This window comes from Zophobas morio, unplaced genomic scaffold (genome assembly GCF_036711695.1).
Source record: "Zophobas morio isolate AGI-343-1 ecotype UQ-CSIRO unplaced genomic scaffold, CSIRO_AGI_Zmor_V1 ptg000451l, whole genome shotgun sequence".
Taxonomy (NCBI): Eukaryota; Metazoa; Arthropoda; class Insecta; order Coleoptera; family Tenebrionidae; genus Zophobas; species Zophobas morio.
Window position 1 is genome coordinate 275,184 of NW_026972554.1, and position 10,794 is coordinate 285,977.

Sequence of the window (10,794 nt, forward strand, 5' to 3'; positions counted from 1 at the left end):
TCTTGTTAAGCTTCTAAGATATTATACTGGTTTAATTTATAACTAGTTAGATATAGACTTTGTCTAGAAGAAAAAAGATATTAACAACTTAAGGAGAAAATTTTATACAAATAAAGTTGAAAAGAATTTTAATAGTAAAGGAAAAACTGTCATTTCCGCAAAAGTTATGAAAACAATAATCTTAAAAACTGCGAATGTACTTTATATCTTTTATCCAAAATTCTTTCCTTTCATTGTCTTAATGTTGAAGTATGCTTTAAAAAAAAAAGACACGGTCACATTTACAAAAAATTATGTTATCATAACTACATCTACATCTTAGGCAATGTGCACTATTTTAAATCTTAAAGTTTCTGAGACCTTTTTAATTAAAGTAAAAGATCCTATTTAATTATGGTCATTTCTTTGAATAGAAGTCTTTCGGCTAGTCTCTCTTCTTTTTTAAATCCATAAAAATTAAAATAGTTAAACAACAAAAGAATCCAACTGCAAACACTAAAACGCTAGTTTAGCTCGCTTGTCTTTAAAAAATTAAAGCAAGTATCCTTTTTTACAAAAAAAATTAAGATTAATTCAAAATAGTTTACAATTTATTTCTTCCCACTAATAGTACTTAAAGATTTTGTTTTTTGTATTTCTTATTACTGTTGAATGTAAAACGACAATACAAATACGAATCGCCCTCTAACAAACTTTATAAAAAAATATTATATTTTAAGGTTTTTGTGAGGTCTGAAGTTTATAAACTTTGCTTTTTCTTTTTTTTTTTAGGTGCTTACAGAAAAGTACTTTTTAAAAAAAATGGGAATTCTCTTTACAAAATTACGTATTTTTATTTTTTCATGGCTATAATATTAATTTTTTACTTATTGTCTTTTTTTAAAGGTCTAACTTTTGGAATTAATGAAGAGCGCGAGTGTTTATCGTTTATATTTTTTTTACTTTTTTATATCTTAATTTAATTTTATATATAATAACGAACAGAAATCACTTAAATGAAGAAGAAGAGAAGTTGATAAAAGAAAGAGCTGAAAAAACCATAAATCGGGCGTTAAAAAAAGTTTTATTTACTTTTTTAAAGTAATTTACTATAAAATTTAGAACAGTTTCTTGTAGGTAAAGGAGATTAGTAGCGACAATGAAACTCTTAATGAAACTGTTTGGGAAAAATGGGAAGAATCTTCTATTGTTTGTGTATATTTTACTATTTTTAAATATAATTTCAAAAATTTTACTTTTATAATAATAGAATAGTAGTGATAATGAAACTCTTCTTGGAACTTCTCCTGAAAAATCAAAGGATACTGTATTTGTTAGCCGTTTTATTTTTTTTAATAGCAGTTTCATTATAATATTATATAAAATTCGAAAAGTTGGTTAAAAAAAATTTACTTTTTAAACGTTTAAATATTTCAAGTTAGTATTTGGTGTTTTTTTTTGATTTTAACTTTTAATTGAAGGAAATTTTTTGTAAAAAATTTTCATTTTTTTAATTATATAAGAACTTTATAGAATTAGAATTATAATAATAATTATATTCTTAAATGTTTCTGTATAAATAGTTATTTTGTAATAAATTAATTATATAATTTTTTATATTCTTCTCTTCCTCCTAAATTTTTTTTTTTAATATTTTTTATTAAAAAACAAAAAATCATCTCATTTTAATAATAATACATATAATTTTTTGTAAAGACTCAAGATAATATTCAGCTCGAGCAAATACCTACTCCGGAATTTAGTGAAAAAAATTCAACAGCTTTAATTGACTTGGAAAATGTTGTACAAATTATTATTTTAATTTTTCGAAGTTTATTATTAAATTTTTTTTCTCTTCAATTTATTTTTTATTAGTGGAATTGTGTTTATTTATTTAAAGGTTTAATTAATCAAATATTAATTAAAATTAAATTTATTATTTTAATAATTTACTACTTCATTATTAATTTTTAATTATGAAAAATAAAAAAATAAATAATTTTTTAAAAATATTCAAAAGTATTTTATAACAATTATTTTATAATAATTATTTTTATGAATAATAATTTACTTTTTTGATTATTTACAATTAATATTGATATATATATAATTATTTATAATTAAAAATTTTATTATATATTAAAATGTGTGTTTTTCAATTTTGTATTTTTTTGTAGTTATAAAATTATGTATAATTATTATATAATTTTATAATTTTATTATTTGATTTTTTAAGGAATCACTATTATTTATTATAAATTTTAGTAAAATAATTTTTTTCCTAAATTTTATAGTAATTTTAATGTTTTTAATAAGTACTAATTTATTATTTTTGTTAAATTTTTAAAATATTATTTTAATTAATATTTTTCTAGTTATATTTTATAATATTTTATAAGTTTAAATTTATTGTATATTTTCGTAAATTACCAGTTTTTGGTGTTTGAAGTATTAATTTTAATTGTAATTTTTAATTTATTAGCAAATTTTTTTAGTTATTTTTATAAATTTTTTTTTAGTGTAGTTTTAAATTATATTTAAGTTAATTTTAATTATAATAATTTTCAAAAAATTATTATATAACTCTAAATTTCATTATTTTATACGTTTAAATTTTTATATATTATCAAATTACTTTATAATTATTATTTTAAAATATTTTTAGTTTGAAATTTTGTTAATATAATTATTAGATACTTAAAATTTTTTGATATTATTATAAAATTTTAATTTATTTAATTTATATTTATTTTTTTATTTATTATTATATTTCTTTAATATTATTTAAAAATTCTAATTTAGTGTAAAAATTTTTAAATTATTATTTCATATTTATAATTTTTTTATTATTATTAGTTTTCTATATAATGACTATTATAAAATTTTAATTTAGTTCAAAAGATATTTAATTAAATTTTTTATGTTTATAATTTTTTATTTATTAGTAACTCTCTTAATAATTATTATAATTTATATTTATAATATTTATTTTAATATTAAATATCTTAAAATTATTTTAAATTTACAATTTTTATTTATTAAAAAATTTCTATGAAATTATTATAATTATAATAGTTTAAAATGTTTTTAACTTCATTATTTTTAATTTAGATTTTTTATTTACTAAAAAATTTCTTTAAAATTATTATTATAAAATTTATAGTTTAGTTTATAATATTTTTAATTAATTATTTTATATTTATCATTTTTTGAATTTTTTTTAAAGTATCTTTATTTTAATTATAACAAATTTATGACTTTTTAATTATTATAAAATTTTTTTGAAATTAACATAAAATTTTAGTCTTGATTTAATTACTATTAATTTTATTATTTTATATTTATAATTTTTTCACTTATAATAAATTTCTTTTAAATTCTTTTATTAAGCTTCAAATTTAGTTTAAATATTTATAATTATTTATTTATTATCAAATTTCATGAAAATTAATATTATAAATATTTTAATTTAGTTTAAAGTATTAATTTTAATTATAATAATTTATTTCAAACTAAATTTCTTTATAATTATTATTATAAAAATTTTTTATTACTGAAATATATTTTTTATTATATTGATAAATTTTTATTTATTATATAATTATAAATAAGAATTTATCTTTACCTGTTACTGAAAAAATCGATGAACAATTAATTTCTAAAGCGGCAACTGATTTTCTATCTCCTGTACATTTATTTTTGCTTATTACTTATTATTAAATTTATTTTATATTATTATTATTGTTTATTTGTATTTTCATGAAGGTTATTATTTTATTATAATTTTTTATAATATTAATAATATTTTTGTTGTTATAACTATTATTGTTCTCAGTTTACTATTATATATTATTGTATAGAACTGTATAAATAAAGAAAATAAAAGTAAAGATTCAAAAATTTCGGAATTTTTTGAGAAAGAAAATAAGAAGGCACAAAATTTTTCTAGCACTCCTCTTACTAGAAGTCGTTGTAATATAACTTTTTTAAAGTTTACAAATTAATTTTCTTTTTATATAATTATTATCTACTCAAAATATTTTATAATAAACTAGATTCACAAATATAATATATTTTTTTTAATAAAATATTATTTTCAAAATGTTATAATAAATTTTTTAACTTTCAATTAAAAAATTATTCACTATTATTAGTATTATAGTTGAACTTGAGAAGGAGTTTTTCTATTAGTATTTAATATAAATATAAAAGTGTTATATAATAAATTTTCGCAAATTTTTTTTTCATATATACTGAAGATGATTTTTTTTTACTTTCATGTTTTATAAGATAAAAGTTAAAAAGTAAAGTAATAATTATAGTAATAATAATAAAAAATGAATATATTCTTCTAATATGAATTTAAAAAGTTTTTTATTATAAAGTCTAATTTCGTAATAAAAGTTTTAACGCAAGTTTGTAGTTGATAATAATAAGTAAAATAGTAAATATATATAAGTGAAAATATTAATAACAAGATTTTTACAAGTGTGATAATAATAAGTATATATAAGTAGAAAAATTCAGTAAAGAGCAGGATTCAACTTTACTTATTTTTATTGTTTTAGTACGAAATTTTAAAATTTTTGTTTATAATTAAATTAAAAATTAAATTTTTTTTACTTTCATTATAAATCAATAATAAAACTTTAAAAAATTATTTTTTATATTTTCATTAGAAAAATAATAATTTTATGAGAAATCTTTAAATCATAAATTTTAAAGCAAATTTAACCTATTTTTTTAAAAATTTATAATTAATTTTTTTTTAATTATTTTTTTATAATTATAATATTATTATGTTTGGAAGTTTACATTAATTATAATAAGTTTTTAAAATATTATAAGTTTTTTACTTCTAAATGTGCAATTAAAACAAATTTATTTATTTATTAAATTTTTTTGATTATTTTTTAATTTCAATAGCAAAAAAAGTTTATTGTCTTGCAAAACTTAATTTTAAGTATATTTGTAGTTTTTATAAAAAGATTAAGAAAATTTTCTAGTTTTTATTTTTTTGTTGTTTAAAAAAAATATAAATCAGCGAAAATTATAATAATTAAGTTATAAAAAAAAAATTTGGTTTTTAATAATTATATATAAATGAAAATAATTTTTATAATTAAATTTTTAGTACCTTGAATTTCTTTCAATTTCCATTTATTATATATTTTTATAAAATTTTTTATTATTATAAATTATTATTACACAATAAGTTAATAAATTTCCTTTTCTTATTTTTTTTTTAAAACAAAATTTTCTATATAAAAAAAGAAAAATTGATCTTCAAATTTACTAGGATTTATCAATTTTTAAATTAATTGTTAAATTTTATTTTATTTTTATTTTAGCTGAAAAGTTAAAAAAGTTAGAACTGCAGGACGAACAATTAACTGAAGTTTCGAAAAATTTATGTCAACTTTCCCTTCAAGAATCTCCGTATTTCTTAAGGAAAACTCCGGTCGAATTTTTTATATTAAACATAAAAAACATAATTACCATTAATAAATAATTTTTAATCTTTACTTTATTTTTTAAATTTATTTAATAATAATTTTTATTTTATTTTTTACTTTTATTATTAAAGGAACGTCGGAAGAGCACTTATTCTTAACGTGATTTTTTTAACCGGATCTTAATTAAATTAATGAAATCGTACCTTCTATTTATTTATTTATTGATTGATTAGTTTGAATTTTTGTATATATTTAATTAATTTAACTCTATTAAAAATTGGATGGCCAATTTTTAATAGAGTTAAATATTTAAATTTGTAGAATTTTAAAAGCAGAACAAATTATAATACTTTTTTTTTAAAAACTAGTAATAAATATTATTTAATTAATGTAATTAAAAATTAATTTTAAAGATGGCGCGTTTAACTAATTTAATTGGTTTTTGTCCGTTTCGAATTTTTTTTTTAAATGAATAAAATTGATGCCGCCAAAATGACTTCTCTCCACTGTGCTCCTTTTAACTGTCGAACGTGTACCCTAATAACGGATTAAATGCACCCAGCTGTGGGGCGCCCTCTATTGGAGTTGCAGTTAATTTCGACATTAACATGATCTTAGTTAACGGCTTTAGTAGTCCACTGTATCTTTCACTATCGAGTTGTGCTAGGGAGTTTCGAGTGCCCTGTATGTAGGGTCGATGCATCTAATTTTGCACATTTCACCCAATTTTTAGGAAGTAACTCCCTCGCGCTGTCCGAATGAATTTGCTTAACATCATACCTCCTTCCTAGGAAGCGATCTATAAACTTCTCCATTCTAACAGAAACTTCGCTCTTGTTAATAAGAATTAAAATCCAGACAAAGCGTGCACGCTCACAGACAATCAACACCGCATACTACCACTCCTAAGGGAAGGAGGATAAGGTCCATGAAGATCCCACATTTAATTCTTCAGATATATCTGAATAACTATAGTAAAATTTTGCTTTTCTCCTAACTTTAACATTTATCATGTTTGATTCAGGGCATTGTTAATACCCATACTATTTTTACCAATGAAGTGCTTCGCCGGAATGCCCTAGAATTTCATACCCTTCATACCTAGTTCGAAATTCGTTAACCAACTCTGTGTTCACCCAGTATATATCTTTGCATTGTCTCTCGGAGAGGGATTTTACCGATAATATCGACAACTGTTTGATAATTCTTCACAGTGATCCTAACTAAAGCTTTCTCCTTGATAAATAAAACTGTCTCCTGTATCACATAGCTATCCAACAATTACAAGGTTGTAAGAAGAATCAGGTAGTATCAAGACTTTGCCATCGCAATACGTTCCTTCGTCGACTAATCTAATTTTAGTTCTCAATCTTCTGACGTTTTCTTTAGAGGGTCTAAAATTTTTAACAAATATTTTGCTTTTATATATGACCACTAGCTTCCGGGTCAAGAATAGTGTTTTTCCTTAAAGGATGAGTTTTATCCTTAACGAAATAAAATTATTCTGAAGTTTATTTTAAAAAATTAAATTAGAGCTGCCTTTGTAAGTGCGAAATGTGTGACTGAAAATTTTGCCCTTTCATTCTTTTACAAAATGGCCAATTTTTACACATTTGAAGCATCCCTGTGACTAGAAAAGCCTGTGTCTTCTTTGTGGCCGGGTTTTCAACTTCGATAATACACTTCACTATCCCTTTTAATAAGGTCGAGACCCTTATTTCTCTCTTTATATTACATAGTAGTGTTTTTCTCAAAGTTTTTTGACTTTCTTTTTACCTCTGAATGATGCTTCCAAAAACTGCTTTGGGCCCATTATCTTGGTTTTAGTTAAACTACTAGTTAGTTGCCATGCCTCAGCGAGTTTGACAAGTACTCTTCTGCATCATAGAAACTACTTTTAAGATCTTCCACAGTTTACTCTGATAACTCCATATGTAATCGGTCAAATTTTACTGAATATGCTTCTAAACTCCCCACCAGGTTATTGAACCCGTCTTGATTTTCAATAACACTCTCACCATATTTCATCTTAATATTTAGAGATTCCTTTTATAGAGCAAGTTTTATCGCTGGGAGTTTCGCACTTAGAAAGACCCAACCGCCTCCCATAATGATTTTACTTTGCTAATTATGAGTTCTGTTTTTGCTTTTACTTTTTTTTCTAGTTACCCTCATTATGAAAGCACGCTTTTATCGATTCGGCTAATTAGAGCGTCCAAGCCAATGGCTTCATTTTCTTATCGCTGAATGTTGGAAAATGGAGAACTTCTGAGACTACTTTTCTATTAAGATAAACAATAAGTTGAATATTCCAATAGGAATAACCTTTTTATTTCTTCAGTTTTTGGTTAACGGTGGATACCATTTTTATTAATTGGTTTGAGCAACAGTACTCCTAATCGGTTTAAATTTTTTTTTTTGAGCTTTTAGGACTTTAATAATGCCCACGCCCTCAAGACATTAAGCCCCTGTTAAAGTTCTTATAGACTGTTGCCGACGGCACTCTGTTCGGTCCTATAGACAAAAAAATATATTAAAGTTGTTCTTTAGAAAATAAAGCTAAAACTTCTTTACGACCCTATAGGTTGAAAGGACGTCACAAAACTAAAAACAGAAGACCTTGTCTATTGTTTATTTACTTATTTATAAATGACAATTCCCGGTTTTCGATCGAGTCAAAATACTGTGCGTTCTAAAGGTCATAACTAATAACGAGCGCAGTTTGTAAAGAAGTACTCATGACGAACTTGCTTACATGCTTTTCCAACGTCAAGGAAGACAGCGCATGTTGCCTTTTTAAAGTTATAAACGCGGGTGATCCATTCAGTTAAGTGGAGGAGCAAGGCGTCCCAAGAGTTAAGACCCCTTTAAGAAGGAGCAGTAAAATGGCTTCCCCCACTTTGCCGACTGCTGACAGGTGCACTGATGGGTCTGTCCTTGCAAATCGCTGGGGTTTAAATGTCTTCGGCAGCATCACAACGGTCGCCACCTCTATCGGAATGGAAAGGCGCCAAGGGTATTAGCAGATTTTACTAGGAGGTACAAATAGTGCACCCTTGTTAATGGCACTTTCTTTAGCATCTCATTAGTTATGCATCTAGGCCAGGCACTTTTTTTTTGGGTAGCGCTTCGACAATCGCTTGAACTTCCCTAACATTAACTAGCTTAAGTGTTTCTTAGAGATCAAGAAGAGGTAAGCCCTGCTGAGGGGGCACATATTTTGGGTAGCAAGGAGATCAGCGAAAAGCGTAGCTTTGTCTCTATCCTACTCAGCCTTTACATTTCCCTACACGAAGGGGTGGTGTGGTGCAAGCCCGTAGGGAGGAGCTGCTGCTACTGCCTGTTTCGGATATATGGCGCGGTTTGGTCTCCCATTTATGGCTAAAATGGCCATTAGTTTCTTTCTTATGCACCTGCGCAGTTGATTAAGCACAAGATTGTCTTCGACGCTCTACGATCAACAGGGCCACTCGGATAAGACTTCTTCGTCGGCGGAAAATGTCTTTAGTTCGTCAGAAAGGAAATCGGGGCTGTAAGTTACTGCATGAGTTGTCGTGACAGTAGTGTGAGCCATGGTCAGAGCGCTTTCGAAACCGCTGCACATTGACCGAGTTCTTAAAAGCGCCGGATAACGTAGAGGGTATGTGCTACCCAAGGCTTGATTTACTCTTTTATACTGCAGATGTGTTACCAGGAGCACTTATAAGTGGTTTGTTTATTTATAACGACTCGTGGAAAGGTCCTGGTATTGCAAAACGTTCAGAGAAGAAAGCCGGCAAAGAAAGGAAGGGGCCTCCAAATCATGGAGTTCGGACTTGAATCCGACCGAAAAATTATAGAAGGAAGAGTACCGAGAATAGTGCGTGCTGTAATTGCATTCACCGGGGGTTTCTTTGAAGGAGACTTTTTTGTATTTGTACAGTCTTGTAATTACGATTTTGCATTTGATATGTTGTCTGTTAATAAAGAATTTGTCACAAGTAATATTTTTATCGACTTAATTAAGTTGCACCAATTATCACGGAGATTATTAACTTTTACACATTTTTCATTCTTCCGAGAAAGAGTGTATAAGGTATTTCGTATATAGTATTTCTCTGGCTAATTTCGAAAAACCTAAAATTTTTCAGCCAATGGGGTTGTCCATCGAGTATGAAAACTTTTGGTTTCCTTTTTTGTAAAGGCAAGAGGATGTATTCATATTTATTTAAAAAAGCTATAAGTGGTCTACCCTCGTTGTAAACAGAAAAAAATTGGATTTGGCAGTTGTCATGTGCTCACTTATCAACTTCAAGCTGGTACTTTAGGAGAATTTACCTAGAACTATACATAAAAACACTAACATATACACAAAAAACACATACACATGAAAGAACAATTAACCAAAAAAAAATTAATTATACAAAGATAAACCTACCATAAACATAATAAGCTAATAATGCGGAAGAAAGCAATTTTTAATCTTTGTGGTAAGTTTATAGTAAGAGGTTAACGTTCAAGGGCAGTGCACAATAAATTGCCACTATTTTTTTTGGTTATGCAATTGTACTTGGCGCCCTTGGCAATTCTGTACAATAAAATAAATTTATAATCCTTTCTATAATTTCGACTTCTTAAATTGTATCACTTTATTGCCTATAATATACTTTATATTGTCTATATTATATTACTTTACTGCCTATAATATACAAGTTTTCGAAGACTTACAACCTGTGAAATCAACACAAGACTATTTCAACCATTTATTATTTTATACGAATATGACAACTTCTGGTTTAACTTGTCTTCAAAACAAAACCAGATTGAACATGTTTACTCAAATATTTTTAAACTTAATCTAAACATGCATACATAATATGGTTCTCATTTTTGACCTTTTGTAAAGGTATAAATATGATCTAGCAATTTAGAGAATAAAATGTATAGGGTAAAGTCTAATTTTTTTTTTCTTTTTTCTAAACTTTTGATATTTCTTTTTAGGATTGCACTGTTTTTAATTAGAGAGACTGCTTAAATTTTAAAAAATAAAGGTCATGAAGAATATAGGGTTTTATTATTATCTTCAAATTATTAACTATTTACATAAGACTAGTTAAAAAACTAAAAACAATGTATATAATAAAAAAGAATTACAACAATAAAGTAAGAAAGTCAGGCTAGACATAAAACTTAATATAGGTGGCGATAATTTAAAACTGTAGAAGCATTATGCTAATTCCCAATATGATAGTGATAACTAAAAATCTTATGAAAACAAGTAATATTTAAACCTCTTGCAGGGAATATATAAACATTAGCAGTAATAACTGAAGGTTTTTCTTTTTACTTTGCATACACATTCACATAAACAACCTTCTCC

General features: G+C 24.6%; 1 protein-coding gene across 4 annotated transcripts; it reads left to right on the forward strand.

Moving 5' to 3' along the window:
* Positions 1-764: 764 nt before the first annotated feature.
* Positions 765-5,636, forward strand: LOC135120951 (uncharacterized). 4 transcript variants are annotated; one of them, XM_064045276.1, is made up of 10 exons: positions 765-826; positions 886-925; positions 985-1,060; positions 1,117-1,194; positions 1,250-1,306; positions 1,696-1,782; positions 3,592-3,666; positions 3,840-3,951; positions 5,331-5,440; positions 5,567-5,636. In XM_064045276.1, exons 1-10 carry the CDS (start codon positions 802-804, stop codon positions 5,591-5,593), a joined length of 687 nt encoding a protein of 228 aa, XP_063901346.1. In that variant the 5' UTR covers positions 765-801; the 3' UTR covers positions 5,594-5,636. The 4 variants fall into 4 exon arrangements, 3 of the variants coding, with proteins under 3 accessions (XP_063901346.1, XP_063901347.1, XP_063901348.1); XM_064045277.1 differs by having other exon boundaries at positions 1,117-1,188; positions 1,250-1,312; XM_064045278.1 differs by having other exon boundaries at positions 1,117-1,188.
* Positions 5,637-10,794: the final 5,158 nt, after the last annotated feature.

Excerpts from the sequence above, each read along its gene's own strand:
- LOC135120951 (XM_064045276.1), top strand. The coding sequence starts at position 802 with ATGGGAATTCTCTTTACAAAATTAC. Across the intron at positions 926-984 it reads GAAGAGCGCGAGTGTTTATC|AAATCACTTAAATGAAGAAG; the intron begins GTTTATATTTTT and ends AATAACGAACAG. Across the intron at positions 3,952-5,330 it reads TCCTCTTACTAGAAGTCGTT|CTGAAAAGTTAAAAAAGTTA; the intron begins GTAATATAACTT and ends TTTTTATTTTAG.